Source organism: Sciurus carolinensis, chromosome 2 (assembly GCF_902686445.1).
Source record: "Sciurus carolinensis chromosome 2, mSciCar1.2, whole genome shotgun sequence".
NCBI lineage: Eukaryota > Metazoa > Chordata > Mammalia > Rodentia > Sciuridae > Sciurus > Sciurus carolinensis.
In genome coordinates this window covers 81,512,265-81,532,647 of record NC_062214.1, presented here as the reverse complement: position 1 = coordinate 81,532,647, position 20,383 = coordinate 81,512,265, and the positions used below count along the sequence as shown (strand labels likewise).

General features: G+C 53.6%; 1 protein-coding gene across 1 annotated transcript; it reads left to right on the top strand.

Annotated features, from left to right (window-relative positions):
* The first annotated feature begins 278 nt into the window (after positions 1-278).
* Csk (C-terminal Src kinase) lies at positions 279-19,440 on the top strand. Its single transcript, XM_047540244.1, has 13 exons — positions 279-921; positions 14,529-14,608; positions 14,971-15,084; positions 15,203-15,315; positions 15,643-15,862; positions 16,745-16,838; positions 17,012-17,077; positions 17,165-17,264; positions 17,346-17,436; positions 17,804-17,877; positions 17,982-18,177; positions 18,288-18,374; positions 18,575-19,440. The coding sequence occupies exons 2-13, from the start codon at positions 14,594-14,596 to the stop codon at positions 18,755-18,757; spliced, it is 1,353 nt and encodes a 450-aa protein (XP_047396200.1). The 5' UTR covers positions 279-921; positions 14,529-14,593; the 3' UTR covers positions 18,758-19,440.
* The last annotated feature ends 943 nt before the right edge of the window (positions 19,441-20,383 follow it).

Genomic DNA, 20,383 nt, shown 5'->3' with positions numbered 1-20,383 from the left:
CTCTTTACAGACACACCCGAAGAGAGGGGGCCAGGCCCGACTTCAGCAGCGGGGGAACTCCAGAGAGGAGTGTGAGGCTGCTGCGAGACGAGATGGTGGGCCCTCTAGGAGAGCACTTGGGGAGACTTCATGCCCGAAGGCGGGTGGGGGAAGGGCGTGGGCGCGGACACACCCCCCGCAGTGCCCCCGGAGCCCAGCAGGGGGCGCCGTCCCTCCGGCCCACGCCCCGCTGCGCGCCGGGCAGGCCCCCTCGCGCAGGCGCGCTGCGGCGGGCGGAGGATCCGGGCCGCGCTTCCTCTCGCCAGGCCTGCGAGCTTCCTCCCAGCGGAGCCCGGGCTAGCAGAGGTTGGCCGCCACCGCCGCCGAGCCCGCCGCCGCCCTCCAGCTCTAGCACCACCCCGCTCCCGGCCCCGGGGATCCCGCCAGGGCGGGGTCCAAACCGGGCGACCGCCCAGCAGCGCAGCCGTCGGGGCCGTTCCCCGACCAGCTACCTCCCGCCCCGGCCAGTCCTTGGCCGCCCGAGCCCCCCGGGCGTGGAACGAGGGGAGCCCGGCGGCCCCCAGCCGAACGTCCTGGGCGGCCCCGGGCTGCCGGCGAGACGTTCCAAAATCGAACCTTGGTGGCGGCGTTCGGAAGCGGAACTCTACCGGGGCCGCGCCGGCTACATTGTTTCCTCCCCCCCGACTCCCTCCCGCCCCCTTCCTCCGCCTTTCTTCCCTCCCCGACCCGGGCTTTGCGGCGGTCCCCCTGCCTCTGTCGGACCGTCCTTCCTCCCTCCCTCTTTTAGCATCCGTGCCTCTTTGTATCGCACCCCCTGGGGACCCCTGCGCCCCACCCCTCCCCCTTGGCCGCATGGACCGTCCTGCAGGCCGCTGATGCCGCCCGTGTCGAGGTGGCCCGGACCGCAGTGCCCCGAGAGAGGTGAGTGCTTGGCAGCCCCGGAGGAGGTGGGCATCCAAGTGTCCCTTGGAGGGAGGAGGGTGGAGGTCGCATGTCCCGCCTCTTTTACCACCGCGGTCGCATCCACTCCCATCCCCCACCTCTTTTACCCTCTCCTCCATGGGTTCGAATTCTCCCGGGAGTCTCTATCAGAATCCTTCTGGGAAGGAGCCATCAGGGAGGTACTGCTCAACAGCCCTACAGACTTGTCTGAGGTCTACAGAGTCCCCCCAGTGTGGAACTCAGAGTGAGAGGTGGCTACAGATCCAGGGCCCAGGAGAATGAGCTAAACTCCTGAGAGTTTGCCCTTCCCTGCCCAGGACCTCCTTGCAGTGTCCCGGGCCACTTGGTTCTGACCCTTTCCTCTGTCCTGCACTAAGACCCTTCTGGCTCCAGACAGCCTAGGGCCCAGCCACCTCCTTTGAACGCTTTCTAGAAGCTCAGGTCCTGAAACTGAACCTGTCATCTTCTGCCTCTCAAAAGAACAGGCCTAAGCCAAGGGACCTCTGACCCCTGGGTGGGGAAACTGGGCAGGGTGTCCCTCTGGGTGGAGGTGACACTAGGTAATAGTCTCATGCCCCCACCTCCTGGCACCCTGGAATGCCCATTCTCCCGGTTCCTCTGGGCCCAGGTGTTAAGAAGGGGTGTGTCCACCCACCAGACTTTGGAGCTTAACTAGGAGTTCGCTTCATTGCCCATTTTGTAGACCCAGGAACTGAGACCCAAAGTGGGGAGGTAACTACTCCCAGCCTCTGTTGGAGGGAAGCCAGCTCTCTTTCATCCCCAGTTCTGCAGAACTGGACTGCTGTGGATGGGAGAAAACCAGGCAGGCACTGTAACCTATCAGGGATGCAGGCCCCCAGCCTAGCCCAGGAGGGACCTTGTAGGATGAGCACGTGTTCCCCTGCAGAGGACTGGAGAGGGCTTCCGGCCCCAGCTTTGTCTAGGTCTGGGCTCAGACAGCATCAGCACTACCCATAATATCTTCCCTTGATGTCTGAGGCTTGGTCTTACTGACAGGGGATGTGGTGAGTTGTGGGGTCTCCTGTGTAATATGGCACAGAGGTCTGCTGGCATTGAGTTCAAACAGTCTTGTGGTCAGTCCTGACCCAGCCCTCCCTATATGTTTTGCCTAGCTGGCACAGGAGCACACTAAATTCAGAACATGAATGTGATCAGGATGGAAAAGGTAGAGCTTTTTCTCCACTGGCAGCACCCTGTCATGGGCACATCAGCTGAGTGGGGATACCCACAGGGCCCATTTCTAACACCTGTACTGTAGGTGTCCCAGTGTCTTTCTTGGTGTGACCACAGCAGGAATGGGGCACAGGCAGCAGGAATGAGCTTGGCAGTGCAGCAGGATCCTCTGGTTCCCTGGAGGATGTTGAGCCGTGCCTGGGCCCCCTTCGAGCCACCTGTAGTTTTGTCCTGTTTGGGGCCCCCTGCCCTTTATTTAGGTGGGTATTTTTGTTTGTTTGTTTCCTCCCTTGTTTCCCTTACACCTGACAAGCATAGCAGAGGGGGCCCAGATGTCCTGGACCTGTTAGGCTCTACTCACATAGCTCACACCCAGCCCTTACTTCCTTTCCAACCTGAGGTGCCGGGACCTGACATCTGACATGGTTGAGTGCTTCTTTACCAACTGTGAGCTGCAAGGTTGTAGCCCAGCATCCCAACACCTTTGTAGAAAGGAGCCTATCATAGGCTGGCATATGTGCAGGGAGGTGTTTTTTTATTTGAGCTCAGTGCTTTCCTCCCTCTCAGAAGTGGCTGCTCTTTTCTCTGCATTGGGTTGGGGGCAAAGACCAGAAGATGAGTCCTTTCATTGCTGCCAGGGACACTCAGCCCTGAGAGGCTGAGCCACGTGGAGCTATTAGAGTATTAGAGAGAAGGCAGAGTTCAGTCTCCCCCAAAACAGCACCGTGTGATTGAGTGGCCCAGTTGGCCTAATTGGGTGGGACTGTGTGGGTCACGTCTGGGCTCCATCATTTGAGTGATTTTGAACCTTGACACGTAGACCTCAAAGAACAGAACAGAGGATTGAGTCTGGGGATGATGGTAGGGAGAGATGCTTCTGTGTCTGAGAGACTGTCCTAGGTGGGAAAAGTTGTCCCATGGTAGGAATTTCCTTAGGAGCCTGGACCAGAACCAGGGGTAAGTGGGACCCAAGGAAACCAATCTGAGCTTCTTGGAAGAAAACTATGTACATACTAATTTTCTTAATTTAGAAAGTAACGAAACAGATACAAAAAATTTATAAAACAAAAGTCACCCACTATTTCTTTACCAGGCAGTGACTGCTAGCATTTTGGAATCTCTGCCAGCTTTTTCCTGATTTTCTTCCTTCGTCACTGTTTTTGTTGGAATGTATATGCTGTGACATCTTTCATTCAGTACTGAGTGTATGGGCATTTTCTCATGGCCTTCCCCAGTCTAAATAACTGCCTCAAAAGCTACAAAATATTCTAAGTAGCTCTGCCACAACAGCTTCACTCAATTCCTCTTACTGAGCATGAATTTCCCATCTGTTGCCATTGTGGGGGTTGTTACTATGAGCCCCAAAAGCAGTCAGGAGAGAGCAGACAACTTGGCACTCGAGCCACGTGGGTACCAGGCCTAGTCATGCCACTTAGGCCAGAGTGAAGGGCTGGATAAGTCACTGCCCTCTGAACCAGAGTTCCTTTGTATAAATAAAGAAATGGTGGTATGCTTCATAGGAAAGTGTGAGAACAGTGAACGTACTAACCAAGGAACTAGAAAATGCCTGGCACACCCTTTCTTCTCACCTTCTGTAGATAGAGGTTATCATTGAGGGATTGCCCACTGCAGGGTGGCTCAACAGAGGGAAGACACCTGAGCCATGAGCCCAGCAGGGAGGTGATCCCTGCCCCAGCCCCTCTGGAACCCACTGTCTCTGAAATTCCAGGCTGCTATGGCCAGTGCCCTGCCCTGCCTCCTGCTTCCCCCAGTCCCCATGGTAGAAATGCCATTGCTATGTGATTGGCTGGCTCAGGGCCTGGAACAGCCCTGGGAAGATGGGCTGCTGGTTTGTGTCCAGGGCCTGACCCCACCCGTTCCCCTTCCAGTCTGCCAGGCTCGGTGCTGAGTGAAAGAAACCTCTTACCTTCCAGCTTCTGCAAGTCTGGTCCAGTCCTGCATTCTCCAGTGGAAATAGAGGTCTCCCTAACCTGAGCTTAGGCAGGGCATCCTGATCCCAAACCCAGGGACAGCCAGGCCAGCTTCAACTTCCCACCTTTCTCAGTGGCCAGGGAGGGGAAGAAAGCTGAGGGGTGAAGTTGGGGCAGTTCTAGAGCTTTCCAGCTCTAGAATCTTCCTTGGCAGGTGTTGCTCAGATCTAACCACTATACCATACCTTGCTTCCTCTTGTTCTGCTTCCATGCAGACTTGAAAAACTGGGAGTGCCCTCCAGGGGCCACCCTATGGACAGAAGGAGAAAACTCTCAAATTTGGCACTCCCTGGGTCCAAGAGACTATAGCCCCAGATGACCCTAAGGTATCTCAGGGCTAACCTAGGCAAGGAGTCCTCCCTGAGGTGACCTATTCAATGCAGAGGTCCCCTCAGGCTTGTGACCTCAGACTGGCTGCCAGATTTCTTCCTCCTGCCTGGTCTTGGTACAGGGGAAGTGGGCATTACAGCTGCCCTCCTGTCCCACAGCTTGGGCTGGGATGAGGTCACAGGGTGGGGTCCTCCCCAAGATGCTGGCCTGACTAGAGCGAGCCCTTTGGGTGTTTCTCAGTTTCCCCCGCCCTTGGTTGAGGACAGGATGGGTGGAGGATCAGGCTGCCCCCACGCCTGCCAGGGAGCACTGCCTCTCCCTTCTCTTCCCCTCTGGGTCCCTTCATCCAAGGACTGGAAATAGAATCCGCTAAGTAATGATTAAAGTCAAATTCAGACCTAAAAATAAAGAGCTGGTGAAGGAAGAGCTGGTGTGCTCCCTGCGTGGCTGAGGGAGAAACAAGCAGAGAGGGAAACTGGCTTTGGGTGACTGAGCCCCTACTCCCTGTGGTCAGAAGTGCTCCAGGAATCGGGGGAGCTGTCATCAGGCTTGATGCAGCCTGTAGTGCCCATTGCTTATAGCCTGCACGGATCAGAGGCATTCAGATAGGAGCGGATAGAGAAACCCATTTGTTCTGCAGGGAGACACAGGCCCAGAGGGTGAAGTGGTTTGACTGGGAGCTCCCCTCCCTAGGCCTCAGGTCTAGAGGCCCCACGGCCCAGCCCGCCGTTCTTCTCGCTCAGTTTCTCTTCCTGGTTCTGAGGCGCTGTGATGAGGACAGCTTCTCTTCACATACTCGCTGTGTACAACCGCAGCTTCCTTCCAACCGTCCCTTCCCCTCCCTTGGTGTATAAGAAGCAGAAGAGGGGCTGCTGTATGTCCCCTTGCCTGTCCTGCTCTCTGTATGGTGGGAAACCTTGTAGATGGGTGAAACCCGGGTGTCTTCCAACCCTTGTCCGTGCTGGCTGCTGCTATTCAGCCTTGCCCAGCCTTCTCCTTAGTCCTCAACCAGCCTTGTGCATCTGCGACCTGCGCTGTCCACACTCCCAGAAGACGGGAGCAGGGGATAAGCTCTGCTGCTGGGCAGAGAGGAGCCAGGCTCAGGAGAGTCAGTCAGGAGAGGCCTATGCTTCTTTCCACTTCTTGGCAGGCCTGGTGGGAGCTCAGAAGCTGGGGCCCTGTGTGGGCTGGAACAGCCTGGAGGACTTCCTGGAGGGAGGGAATGGGCATGAAAATCAAGAATCACTTGAAGAATCACTTGAGTATAGGCATGGGGGGAGGCAGAGGTTCTTGTTTGGAGCTTCTGCCCTCACAGGGGCTGTTGGCTTCTCTTCTTTTTGAAGCCCTGGACCAGCCCTCAGCTTCTCTGTACCTTTACTCCCTAGAACAAGAGGGCCAAATGCTGGGCAGAGCCCCTCCACCCCAGTGTTCCCATCTATCCGTTCCCAGGGTGTCATCTATCCTGCCCCAGGAAAGTTGGAAGAAAGGTCTCCTGATTGAGGTTCAGACAGATCTGAGCTCTAGTCTGTTCTAGCCTTTGGAAGCTGGGCCACCCCCAGGTGGGTGACCCTCATCAGAGATTGTTTCCTCCTCTGTCCAAAAGGGATCAACAGTACTTGCCTATGGGATTTTTTTTTTTTTTTTTTCTTTAGGATTAAATAACACACAGCCTCCATCCCAGTTGAGCCAGTAGGCTGTTACCTGCACGCTTTCATTTTTGTAGTCCATTCTGCAGGGGAGTATTGACAGCCTCCTTTCCCCCAAGTGGGTAGTAAGCTGTGTGTCCTTTGTGTTAGCCCCAATAGCTTTGCGTCCCAGCTGGTTTCTGTAGGTCCCAGTTTGGAAATAGGAAGACCAGAATTCCTAGGGCCAGAGTTTTAGACTGCTCATGGGCCTCTGACCCTTAGTCTTCCCTCCTTCAACATGACTGAGAGATGCTGAGGTGATGGGCAAGGACAATCCATGACTTTTAAGGATTTGTGGGAGGTTGGTGCTGGGAAGCTGCATGTAAATGTAGGCAAATGAAGATGCAAAGACCACAGCCTGCACTAAGAGGGTTGGGGGGAGCAGAGGCCTGGGTTAGGGCCCTGGGGAGGCCCAGAGTCCCGGTTGCCCGGTACATGTAGGTAATTAGGCTTCTGAGCAGTAATTAGAAACCTTTCTGGGCCAGGAGTGGCAGCCTCTAGCCGCAGTGGTGCCTGGGGGAGGAGGCTCCCCATTAGCCTCCTCTAACCCAGCCCCCACTGCTCCCAAACCGCTAGACAGGATTTCCGGTCCCCCTGAGCCATTGGGGGCAGGAAAAAAGCCAGTTAGTTGCTATAATTTGGTTTTTAACATTTTTCAGTCATTAAACTCACCCCTCTCCTTAGGTCAGGGTACTGAAGGCTGAGGGAGCCTCAGGGGTAAGGGTAGGGCAGCATGCACTGGAGCCAAAGCAGGCCATCCTTCTCCCTCCCAACCCCCAGGGAGCTTTAGGCATCTCCAAGTGTCTTGTGCCTGATCCTGCTGCTCTCTGCCCCTCTGAGACATCTGTGCGATGGGTCTACCTGCCTGGACTTTCTAGGGTCACTGGGAACCCTCCAGCCCCACCACCTGGTATGTGGCCAGGGGGTATCATGTGCTGTCAGCCTGGATGCCTGATGTAGAACCAGAGGTGGGGCTGATTTTATTGCTGCCAAACCAGCCCAACTGCTGGCAGGGGGATGAGGGAACCCCACCCTCCTCAGGTGCTCTGCCCTTTCCAGGGGCGCATACCCAAGTCTGAAACTTAATTCTGCCTGTTTGCCCTGTTACCTATGGGAAACTTGGGGGCTAAGCTCAAAGCCTCCGTGGGCCTTCACCCTGAGCTTTCTTTAGCCTTGATTAACTCCCTCCATGCTGCAGTTGGGATCTTAACCTTGTCTGTTCTAGGCCATCCCTCCATCCCTCTCCCTCTTACTTTCCCCTAGATCCTTCCAGCTCCAGCTCCAGCTCCCTTCCTCCCTTCTGCTTTTCTTTGATTATTTCCTGGGTGACCCCTGTCCTTTCTCAGTTTTGTTGTTTTTTTCAACAGTATAGGGATGTAACCCAGGGCCTGGGGCAAGCAGGTGTTCTCCCTCTGAGTTACATCCTGTCCTCAATGTTTTGAGGCACTGAGCACACTAAGCCGTGGTTGACCATCATGTGTTTGGACAGGAGCCAGGTTGGGGTCTCCTGAACCTAGCCCTGGACTTAGCACAGAGGAAAAGTTCATGAGTGGATTTCGTGGGTCTCCAAGGGCAGAATCTTCTGGGCCCTTTCCTCCTCCTGCCCATCCTGGCCCACTGAACACAGGAAACTCCTGAACTATTGGCTTAAGAGAACAGAAAAGCAAAGTGAACCTTCCCATTGTGTCCAGTGGTTGCCCCCATCCCTACAGGGTGTAGCAATCATGTATTCAGATGTAGTATTCAGCTATGATAGATTCAGTCCCAAGACTAGAGTCTCTAGGGGCCATGGCCTCAAGTCCCCCCAGGTCCCTAGTACACTTCCCTTTTCAGTGGGTATTTTTAGCTGGGTGTAAACAGTTACTGAAGGCTCCCACGCCCCATTAAGCAGTGGAGTTTTGATGAGGGGGGCAGGGCAGGGGCCCCTTAACTTACCCTGATCATCAGCATGTATCTGGCTTTGGGGGTCTACTGCTGCTTCCAGGACAGGGAAAGGGCAGCCAGGGAGTTTCTGGGCTCCCAGTTCCCTCCCATTCCCCTCTCCATGATAGCCTGGGCTCCCAAGAAAGGCCTGCCTGAGGCTGCGGCCACTGACCTCAGCGCTTGGGCACAATGCCCAGCCTGTTCCCGGGACCCCAGCACAAGGACTGCTGGGAGCAGGGTTTAGGGCAGGAAGTCAGAGTGAAGCATTAGCCCTGCCATATCCCAAGCCCCCTGTCCTCCAGCCCCGTGGGGGTGGGGTGACAGCTGTTGTCCCTTTGGGGTTAAATATAGTTTTCTAGTTACGGGACCTCAGTGTGGTGCAGCCAGCCTGGTTTCTCCCTTTTGTTTGTTCATTCATTCATTCAGCACTAGTTTACTGAGCAGGCACTTTGGGCCCAGCCCATGCTGGGGATGCAGATGTGAGTCAGAACTAACTTTCCCCCTGCAGACTCCCAGTACGCCCAAAACCACAGGCCACGGCCAGTGAGGTTCTCACTGGAGTGCTAGGATGTAAGAGACCCTGGAGGGGGGCTGCCAGCACAGCTGGGGAAAGACTTGTGGCAGAGGTGATTTTCAGAAAGTGACATTTTTAATTTTGTTTTTAGGGGAAGGCAATAGGTGCATGTATTTAAAAGAAAGAGCCAAAAAGGACAAAATATCAAATACGGGTAAAAAGGAAGTATTCCTTGAACTTGATCCTATTCTCCCCTCCCATCTCCAAAGCAACCTCTGTTATTTTCCTGTGTTTTAACAAAGATAACCTAGGCATACCTGAGTTTAGGGATATATTGTACATCTTCAGAAGAAACTCATACAGGTAGTGCACGCCTGTAATCCTAGTGACTTGGGAGGCTGAGACTAGAGGATCACAAGTTTCAACCCAATCTCAGAAACTTAGCGAGACCCTTGTCTCAAAATTTATAAATATTCAGGCACTGTGGCGCACTCCTGTAATCCCAGCAGCTCAGGAGGCTGAGGCAGGAGGATCAAGAGTTCAAAGCCAGGGCTGGGGTTGTGGCTCAGTGGTAGCATGCTCACCTAACACCTGTGAGGCCCTGGGTTCGATCCTCAGCACCACATAAAAGGAAAATAAAGGTATTGTGTCCACCTACAACTAAAAATATTTATTTTAAAAAAGTTCAAAGCCAGCCTCAGCAACTTAGTAAGGCCCTAAGCAATTCAGTGAGACCCTATCCCTAGATAAAATATGAAAAGGGGCTGATGATGTGGCTCAGTGGTTAAGCGCCCCTGGGTTCAATCCTAGACTACCAAAAAAAAAAAAAGATTTAAAACAACTATTCAGGGGACTGGGGTTGTGGCTCAGTGGTAATGTTCTCGCCTGGCACAGGTGAGGCACTGAGTTCGATCCTCTGCACCATATACAAATAAGTAAGTAAAATAAAGGCATTGTGTCCACCTACAACTAAAAAATACTAAAAACATAACTACTCACAGTATATACCACAGATGATCTGTACCTGGTTTTATTCCACAACTGTTTTCTTTTTCTTTCCTTTCTTTTTTTTTTTTTTTTTAAGTGTTTCAAACCCACTGAAAGTTGTAATAATTGCTAGGAATGGTTGTGCACGTCTATAATTCCAGTTGCTGGGGAAGCTGAGGCAGGAGAATTTCAAGTTTAAGGCCAACCTGGGCAACTTAGCAAAACCCTGTCTCAAAAATTAAAAAGTGCTGGGAATGTAGCTCAGTGGTGGAGCACTTGCCTAGCATGCACAAAGCCAATAGCATATACACATAGAGTTGAAATAGATACTCAAAAATCCTTCACTCTGCTGGTTCTTTACATTTTTCCACATTTTTAAAATCTCTTTTACCTACATAGATACATATGTAAATGCAGTTTTTGCTGACTTGAGTGTTAATTGCAGGTATCGTGTCTTTCACTCCTGAGAATCTACATATCTTTTATATAATTACACTTAGGAAAATTGACATTAATTCCATATTATCTTATTATTCCTATTTTTCCAATTGTCCTCAAATGATTTTTTTTTTTTTTTTGGTGGGGGGGTACTGGTGATTGAACCCAGGGGCACTGGAACACTGTACTGCATTCGCAACCCTTTTTATTTTTTATTTTGAGATGGGGTCTCTCTTAAGTTGCTTAAGGCCTCACTAAGTTGCTGAGGCTGGCTTTGATCCTCCTGCCTCAGCCTCCCAAGCCACTAGGATTACAGGCATGTGCCACTGTACCCAGCTCAGATGATTATTCTATTTGTTTTTCCTCTCCTTGATCTAGAATCCAATTCAGGATCACTCATTAAAGCTTATTATCATGTTTGTTTAGTGTCCAATTTAACTAGAACATTATCCAACCTTTTCATTACTATTTTTTGGTTTGGGGGTGTTCTTGTTTTTGTTTTGTGTTTTATAACATTGGCCTTGAGAGTTCAAACTGGTTGTTTTGGATTTGTAGAATTGCTTTCCTCTTTGGAGTCAGGTTGAACAGCACTGGCAGGAATACCACACCGGTTGGGGCTGTGTCCCCTCAGTGCATCATGGCAGGACACACTTGGTATCTGCTTGTCTCCTTGTTGGTGGTACTCAGCTTCATGTGATCCCTTGGTTGAGGTGTCTGTCAGCTCTCCCTACTGTTAAGATGCTCTTTCCCCTTTCTGGTTAATCTGGGGGATGGTGGTTAGAAGCTGCAGTGATACTTGGGCTGGTGTTTTTCTATTTTATTTACTGTATCATGGGAAATGTTCCTAATCCTCATCTAAAGAAAAGTTTGGGGCTGAGGTTGTAGCTCAGTGGTATAGCACTTGCCTAGCACATGTGAGGCACTGGGTTTGATCCTCAGAGCCACATAAAAATCAATAAATACAATAAAGGTATTGTGTTAATCTACAACTAAAAAGTATTAAAAAAAAAAAAGAGAGAAAAGAAAAGTTTGGACTCTACCTGGCTGGATTGATGCTGTTCCCTCTTTGGAATTTGGTTTGTTTACCTAGTCCCCCATTAATGGACATAAAGTCTGTCTTCCCATCTCTTACTACTAGGAATAGTAGTCCTGCATTATGAAGGGCATGTGTGCAACAGAAGCATTCCCCTACTGCACCTCCAAGTGGGAATGGATGTTCCTTGGGTGAAGAGATAGGGAGCAAGGAAGGAGTGGCAAGGCAGGGAGGTGGGCAGAGTGCAGGTGTCTGGGAAATAGCTGGTGGGAAATAAGTCTGGCCAAGATACTGGAGCCAGCAAATCCCTGGAAGATCAAGTGACTCTCCCCAGGTCATACAGCAGTTGGTGGCAGAGGCAGGTCCAGGACTCAGAGCGCCTGACTCCCTGGACAGTGTTCTACAGATAGTCTTATGAAAGATCCTTCTTTGTCCTTGACCCAGGCTGAATTGTGGAGGCCTAAGATTGCATTCATCTCAGCTGCTGTCTCTCACAACCTAGAAGGGAAGGAGTTCACCTCCTGGGGATTCCTTAAGGAGGAGGCCCCAACCTGGGCACTGTAGGGGGCTGCTGAGCCACCCTAGGCTCATGATCTCACCAGGGAGGAGCCTCCCAGGAGGGCCAGCAACTCCAGTCCTCTGAGCAGCCCTCAGAACTGCAGGTTCTCACCAAGACTTATAGAAGAGGAAATGGGTCCCAGAGGCACAACTAGTAGAGTAAAGGTGATGGGTTTGGCTCCTCTCTCTCCTAGAGCCTCAAGCTTTCAAAACCTCACCCCTCAAGGAAGCCTACCCTGACTGCTCCTAGGCTTGCCCCTTCCTCTGAGCACCAACGTCTGTGATTCTTATGGCTACTTCTCTCCCCAACACTGCTCTGCCCTGACCCAAGCTCATGTGGTCCTAGTCCAACAGCAGCTCCTGGGGTCATAGTGGGTGCATGTAAGACAGGGGGGTCTTAGGGGCCAGGAAGGAGTGCAGGGCAGATCAAGAGTCTAGAGCAGGACTCTGGAAGCTCACTCAAGGTGTGACCCCTGGCAAGGCCACATGCCTCTCTGGGCCTTACTTGGAGTCCTCATCCTAAAATGAAGATAATAATAGCCTGTCTTCCAGAGTTGTTAGGATTGGATGAATGGTGACGTGCCAAGGACAGAGCCTGGCACTGAATAAGTGCTCAGAAAACAGGACCTGTTATTATTTTTATTATCATCATTGAGGCAGTGGGGAGGTGGCAGCAGCAGCTGCAGGCTGGGAAGGAGTGTTTGCAAACTGACAGCTGGAAGGGTGACTAACAGGGCAGCAGCCTCCGCGCCCTCCTGCGGTGGCAGCCGGGTTTTGAGTTTGGGGAAGCTGGGGGAGGTGTGGAGATGTGGAGACCTGGCAGGGCCTTCTGGCTAAAAGGACCTGAAGGTTGGGGACCAAGCCAACCACAGTGGAACCCCAACTCAAACTTGGAATGTCATCCCTAACTAGCTTTGTGACCTCAAACAATTGTTCAATCTCTTGAGCCTCAGTGTCCTAGTCTATCAAAGGAGGGTAAGGAGAGCTCACAACTCCCCATGGAATGCAGTCTGGGGGCCCAGGTGCAGATTCCTGTACTCATGGTGGCTCAGTCATGTGAATGTGGCTGTGGAAATCCAAGCCCATCCTCCTTGTGCTTCAGTGCCCCTGACTAGAGGTTGATGGGCTGGCCTCTGGATGTAGGAAGGGCTGTGTTCTGCAGAGATGGGGAGGGGGCATACCAGACAAGTTCAGGGTCTCTTTGTACTCCCTTCATAACCTGCTTGCAGGGAGAGGAATGTGAGGCTCAGAAGAGTTGAGTCATTCACCCTGAATTGCACAGCAGAGCAAGGTTTGAAGCCCAGATCTCCCTGCCTGACTGTGTGTAGAGCCAGGGGTGTGGCCTGAAAGTGGTCATTTTCCCTGGGTTCCTTTCTCCCCAGCTTCTGCTGGGCTCCAGGATCAAGGATCCAGAGCTCCCTAGGCCATCTCTTGCCCTCAGAGTCCATCCCTTATTCCATACATTGGTATTGGAAGCCCCCCTGCAACCTGCTAGGTTTATGCCAGGCCCACTCAAAACCTTCCTATACAGCCTAGACAGGGCTGGGCTCTGGAAGCTTGGGGTCACAGAGTCCCAGATGAAGCCTGTCCCACCTTCCATCTCCATTGACTCCTACCCTGACCAGTTTCTCAGGCTGTGCCTGTCTCCTACCTATCCCAGTGCCTTTGCTCTGCCTGCCACATCAGCCTTCTCTCTGGGGTGCCTTCTCTGTCCTTCCCTCTGTCCTTGTAAACCCTTCAGTCTTCAGGGCTCAGCTTAGTACTCCCCAAACACACCTCTGCGCTGAAATGTTCTCTCCCACCATCTGGAGGCAGGTGATAATGTTTGTTACCATCAGCCCAACTGCCAGAACCCTCCATCCCATCAAAAGGAGTATGGTGACAAGGTTCATGGAGAAGTCTGTCCCAATGAAAGTGTGGCCACAGAGGTGCCTCTGGGCTGTGTTTGGGAAGGCTGTGGTGGTGGAGGGAATCAGGCACAGGTATGCAGACAAGGTCAGCTTGCTGCTCTTGCTTGGGATGTGGGGTTGGTTGGTGCAGTTCTTTGGGTGGTTCAATTTCATTGAAGTAAACACGTACCAAAAAGCTCACCAGTCATAGGGTGCAACTCAGTGAATTTCCACAGTCTGGGTTCGGGTGGTTCATATAACCATCACCCAGAGGTTCCCACTTCCCCCTTCTAGTCTCCCTCAGTGCAGTCATCCAGACAGCAGGGATTGGTTTGGCCAGATTTTGAGCTTCATACAAACAGAATCACATAGTATGTGCTTTTCTGTGGCTGGCTTCTTGGTTGATGTTATGTTTAAGAATTCATCAGGGCTGTTTTGTAGCTGAAGTGTATGGTGCTTGTCCCTGTACAGTGTCCCCTTTTGTAACCATTTCACTCCCTGGGCACTTGAGCAGTTTGAGATCTACTACAAAATGCTCATCTGAGTGAGCCTGTGCCTATCCTGGTAGGCATGTGCCCTATTTTCTGTTGGGTATGTACCTAGAAGTGGGCTCTGTACACCAGGGCAAGCTTTTGTAGAGGAAACTGCTAGACCCACTGAGTACAAGGCACTTTCTCAGGTAACAACCATCTTCTGAATCTCACAGAGCTGACCTGGGCTCCCTTTCTCACCAGGCCAGCTGCTGCCTTGGGCTTGGGGCTGTTGGGCAGTAACTCTAGTGCTGCTGACCCTTCGAGCCTTCTTTGCTCCCCTTGATTATTCTGTTGGACCTGCAAGGCCCCCTGTGTACTTAGGGTTGGATGACATCCTCTGACCCTGGGAGACTTCATACTCCTGCCTGAGTCTGGAAAGTCTGGCCCCCACTTTCTGTCTCTTGGAAGCCTTGGCACCTGATCACACTCCTGTGGGGAAGGAGTCGATCCCAGTTATGGGTAGAGGCCATCTCTTCTGACCCCTCCTCAATCTTCATACTTCTCCCCCCAGCTCTAATGGTACCAAGTGACAGGTCAGCCTTCCTGTGACACGGAGACACCAGATCTCCTGAGAAGATGTCGGCAATACAGGTACTGCAGAGGTGCAGGTCTCAGGCATTTCTGCATCCCTACCACCTCCAGGGGTGCTCAGCGGAGGAGAGAGCAGGGGGAGCTTAGATCAGCTTATCTTCCTTTTTCCCACCTTCTGTCCCAACCTAGGCTTTCAATAAAGTAAAATTCCAGCACCTACTGTCAGACACAGGGCCTCAAGATGGGTGCACAGGTCTGGGGTGGTAAGGAAATCTCAGCTGGAAGGGACCCAGAGTTCTCAGGAAATAAATGCCTCCATGAGCCTGGAGGTCAACTGAGAGTCTGTGACATCAAGGGTGTGCAGGCAGGTGGGTGGAGAGGAGCCCCAGGATGTCCCTGCCCACCTGTCACCTGCCCTGCAGGCCGCCTGGCCATCCGGTACAGAATGTATTGCCAAGTACAACTTCCATGGCACTGCTGAGCAGGACCTTCCCTTCTGCAAAGGAGACGTGCTCACCATTGTGGCCGTCACCAAGGTACTCAGGGACCTTGTATGTCCACCCCACTCTCCCACCTCTGGGACTTCCTTCTGGGTTTGGTTCCCTTGCAGGGGAGGGTGGATCTGAGGATGTGTCTGGGCTGCCCTCTCACCAGGACCCCAATTGGTACAAGGCCAAGAACAAGGTGGGCCGTGAAGGCATCATCCCAGCCAACTATGTCCAGAAGCGGGAGGGCGTGAAGGCAGGCACCAAACTCAGCCTCATGCCGTGAGTACCACAAGATGGTGGAATAAAAATGGAAGTGAGCATGGTCCTTCTAGAAGAGCATCAGAGGAAAGCCTGGAGCCAGAGTAAGGGACTTGTATGTAGGTCCAAGAGGAGGGTTGGGACATTGTCCAGACCTCACAGAGTGGGGAGCGGAAGGGGTTTCACAAGGACCGAAGAAAAAAGGGACAGGGAGCAGGTAAGGGTTCCCTGGCTGAGCAAGTGGGACCTTCAGGAACAGAGGGAGCACCTTCAGAAAGCAGAGCCTGGGGTGCCAGGGTGGTCAGAACCCTTGGGCCACTATGACCCCCTGGCCACACCACTCCCCAGCTGGTTCCATGGCAAGATCACACGGGAGCAGGCTGAGCGGCTTCTGTACCCACCGGAGACAGGCCTGTTCCTGGTGCGGGAAAGTACCAACTACCCTGGGGATTACACACTGTGCGTGAGCTGTGATGGCAAAGTGGAGCACTACCGCATCATGTACCATGCCAGCAAACTCAGCATTGATGAAGAAGTGTACTTCGAGAACCTAATGCAACTGGTGGAGGTGAGAGTGGGAGGGTACCTGCAGGTCTCCTCACCATGTCTATGTACACCCCTGAACCCATCTGCAGATACCAACACACAACCCTAGATTCTAACTCTAGTCCTACCTCTTTGGTGGGCTGACCTGACATATGGGCAACCTCCGAACCCTTGTTTTCCTCAACTTGAATGGAGCGCCTGCTGCATGCCAAAACTGGCCTCTGACCCCACAATGCTCCCACAAGGAAGTGGCATCCCCATTTTGTAGACTGGGACCTAAAGGTTCAGAGCAATTAAGGGCCCGCAGCTACACGTTAGAGGTTCCAGGACTAGCATCTGATTCTCTTGTCCTAGAACTCCCTTCCACTTGCAGAACCACATGCCCAGATATGTGTATATAAACAGGAGCTATACACCTTGACGGTCAGATGCCTCTCGGCTCCCACACCTGCATGGACATGCCCACAGGTCCCTGCAGCTTCCAAGGCCAGCTCTGGCAGATCTGGCCAGGCCACACCTAGCATCCAGTAGCTACAGGTGGCCTCTAGATGCCTCCAGACTCTTTCCTCTCCTTCCCTCTGCTGTCTTGGCAGGGGAGGGTGGGGTTCTGAGCACACCTGGCTAGGACCAAACCAGAGTTTGCCCTCTGCCTCAGGATTCTGGTGAACCTGCATGGTAGCAACAACCAGCTGTCTCTCCAAGCAGCTGGGTGTAGAGTGGCATGGGAAATGGGCAGACATTCCTGCCTTGCCAGAAATGGGGAGTCCTCCCTATGCAAAACAACTTCAGGCTGGGCGGGATCAGCCTCAGCTGCCCTCTGGTGGTCAGGCCAGAGCAGTGCATGTGAGCTGGTATGACATGGGTCCCAGTGGAGGCTGGCTGTAAGTACCTCTCCTCTCCCCAGCACTACACCACTGATGCAGATGGACTCTGCACTCGCCTCATCAAACCAAAGGTCATGGAGGGCACAGTGGCAGCCCAGGATGAATTTTACCGCAGTGAGTGCACCTACCCCCAAACCTCCTATTCACCCACCACTTCTCCATCCCCAGGCCTCTGGCTCTGCCCACATCCTAGAGGCCTAGAGACCACCAGTCTGGAGATAGTCCAGTCTATCTGTCCCATCAGGGGCCCTGTCCAGCGCCCACACCCTCACTGACCCCTCCCACAGGTGGCTGGGCACTGAACATGAAGGAGCTGAAGTTGCTGCAGACCATTGGGAAGGGAGAGTTTGGAGGTGAGCTGGAGGGGCCTGGATTCCTGGGAAGGGCCTGGAACAGGGAGCTCTGGGGAGTCCAGGAACAGCCCTCAATTCTCCTTCCAGATGTAATGCTGGGTGATTACCGGGGGAACAAAGTTGCTGTCAAGTGCATTAAGAATGACGCCACCGCCCAGGCCTTCCTGGCTGAAGCCTCGGTCATGACGTGAGTAGGGGGAAGGCTGTCCATGGGCAAGGGCCGGGGAGGCTGAACTGGGCAGGCTCCAACCACCCTGTCCTGCCCCAGGCAACTTCGGCACAGCAACCTGGTGCAGCTTCTCGGTGTAATTGTGGAGGAGAAGGGTGGGCTCTACATCGTCACCGAGTACATGGCCAAGGTGAGCACCTGCCCCAAATCCCTGCCAAGTCTGCCCCCTGAACTCTCCCTGCTCCCATCCCAACTGAGCTTTGAAGTCACCAGGGCCTGACTTTTGTCCTGGCTCATTATTTACTGACTTTGACTTTGAACAATTCAAATTACCTCTTCAAACCTGTTTCCTCATCTGTGAAATGAATAATAAAGCCTACCTCTGAGATTTTGTGAGGGTTGAAAGAGAATGCTGACATGGTGTACAGCAGCAATGTCCCGTTCCTTCCCTCTTTGTAGTCCCCTGGTGTCACCATTTACCTGCCCTCAAGCCCACTGTTCAGAGGGCTGCAGGGCAAGTCTGACTTGTGGGGCTAATCTGTCTGTCCTGCTCCCAGGGGAGCCTGGTGGACTACCTGAGGTCTCGGGGTCGGTCGGTGCTTGGCGGAGACTGTCTCCTGAAGTTCTCACTGTGAGTGAAGCAGTCCCTGGGGTTGGGGTAAGGGTTCTAGGAAGACCCCCCACCCTGCTGTGGGAGCCCTGATCTGAGGGGCCATGTGACTGGCCTGCCCCCAGAGACGTCTGTGAGGCCATGGAATACCTAGAGGGCAACAACTTCGTGCACCGGGACCTGGCTGCCAGAAATGTGCTGGTGTCTGAGGACAATGTGGCCAAGGTCAGCGACTTTGGCCTCACCAAGGAGGCCTCCAGCACCCAGGACACAGGCAAACTGCCAGTCAAGTGGACAGCCCCTGAGGCTCTGAGAGAGAAGGTGGGACCAGCCTTCCCCTGGGTCCTAAGCTGTGGTGGGCTAGGGTCCTGTGTCACCCACCACCCCTAGATTCTCAGGATCTGACGCTGCTTCTCCCATCCACATATCAGAAATTCTCCACCAAGTCTGACGTGTGGAGCTTTGGAATCCTTCTCTGGGAAATCTACTCCTTTGGGCGAGTGCCTTACCCAAGAATTGTGAGTCTAGGTGCCGGGGCCTGTTGAATGGCTGGGACTGATTAGATGGCAGGGGTGTGCCATTCCATTGGGTCTGAAGCCTCAGGCCTGCCCGGGGCAGTTTCCAGGCCACTTCCTAGCCTGGGTCTGAGACAGCTGAAGTGGGCGGTCCTCCCCAGGGTCAGGCATTACACTAATGCATACCATCCATCTGCCCACAGCCCCTGAAGGACGTCGTCCCTCGGGTGGAGAAGGGCTATAAGATGGACGCCCCTGATGGCTGCCCTCCCGCAGTCTACGAGGTCATGAAGAACTGCTGGCATCTGGATGCCGCCATGCGGCCCTCCTTCCTCCAGCTTCGAGAGCAGCTTGAGCACATCAAAGCCCATGAGCTGCACCTGTGACCTCCGCTTCCACCCAGGTCATGGGCCTGTGGGGACTGAACCTGGAAGATCACAGACCTGGTGCCCCTGCTGCTCGCTGGGCCTGAACCTGAACTGAGCCCCAGTGGGCTGGCAGGCTTCTTTCCTCTGCCCAGCCTGTCCCCTCTGGCCCCCCAGGGACCCCACCTAGGCCAGGCACCTTCTCTCATGGACCTACTTGTAGACCTTGGGGTGCCTACTGCAGGTGCCAGGAAGGGAGGTGGCTGAGGAGCGGAGGCAGTGCCCCCATCACAGTCAGCCTTCCCCTGGCCTCCCATCGCTCGCCTTCTTAGAGTTTTATTCCCTTACTTTTTTGAGATTTTTTCCGTGTGTTTATTTTTTATTATTTTTCAAGATAAGGAGAAAGAAAGTACCCAGCAAATGGGCATTTTACAAGAAGTACGAATCTTATTTTTCCTGTCCTTTCCCCCAGGGTGGGGGGGACCGGCCCCTTTCTAGGGACCCATGCCCCAGCCTCGTTCCCCAGTCCGTGTTCCGTGTCCCATGTTGCCTCGGTCGCCCCGTGTTTGCGCTTAACCATGTTGCACTGTTTGCATGCGCCCGAGGCAGACGTCTGTCAGGGGCTTGGATTTCATGTGCCGCTGCCGCTCGCCCACCTGCCTTGTGAGATGGAATCGTAATAAACCACTCCATGAGGACACCGACACCCAGCCTCGGCGCTTCCTCGGCCGAGTCTGCCTGTCCTGCCGGGTCGTCCCCCCCATGCCATTTTGTCCATCCCTCTGTCTCTGTGAGTGGGGCTGGGGGGAAGCATGGCTGGGAAATGTAGCCTCCGCTTTGTGTCAGCTGCACGAGCGACTGTTCTGTGTCTGCCCATGGGGAAGCGCTCACTGCCTACCCCTCCCCACCCAGCTGCCACCCGGCCCTGGGGCTGGGGGGTGGAGCTGTCCACAGGATGCTGCCTGAAGGTCCTGGGCTGCCTCTCCTGCTGTGTTCAAGCCTTCAGCACAAGGAGGGCTGGGGCTGAAGATGGGGGAAGGGGCTAGGCCTGACCAGATGGGTAGGGGATCCCTTGGCAGATGAACAGCTCAAGCCTGAAGATGCTAATCCTGGAGGGTGTTGGGGAAGGGGCGGTTCCAGGTTTTGGTGGTTCTCACCGTTCACCTACCATGTAACAGCTTTGCCCTGGCCCCACCCTCACCTGCACCAAGCCCTGTGCCTTACTGGACTTTGCAGGGGATGGAGATCCAGCCCTGTGTTCAGGGACCTTCCCTCCCCACTCCATACAAGGCACACAGATAGGGAATGAGGACCAGCCATGGGGCTTCTCTCCCTGCATTCAGGTTGTTGAGCAGAGCCTGGGAAGATGGGGAGGGCTTGATTCAATCTCTGAGGCAGGTGGGGGGTTCCCCTCCTCAGCAGCAAGACTGAAAAGCAGGCTGTTCTTCCCTGAAGTGTGCCTGGTACTTACTTCTCAGCCCTGCTGCAGTTCCTGCCATTGCACCCTCTCCTCACCAGTGCAGCAGCTCCTCACCTCCATCTTCTGCACACACTGCCAGACTAATTTTTCTGAAAGTGGACCATTATTCATTCATTCAACAGCAAATATTTGTATACTGACTGTGTGCTAGGCCTGGCACTCAACAG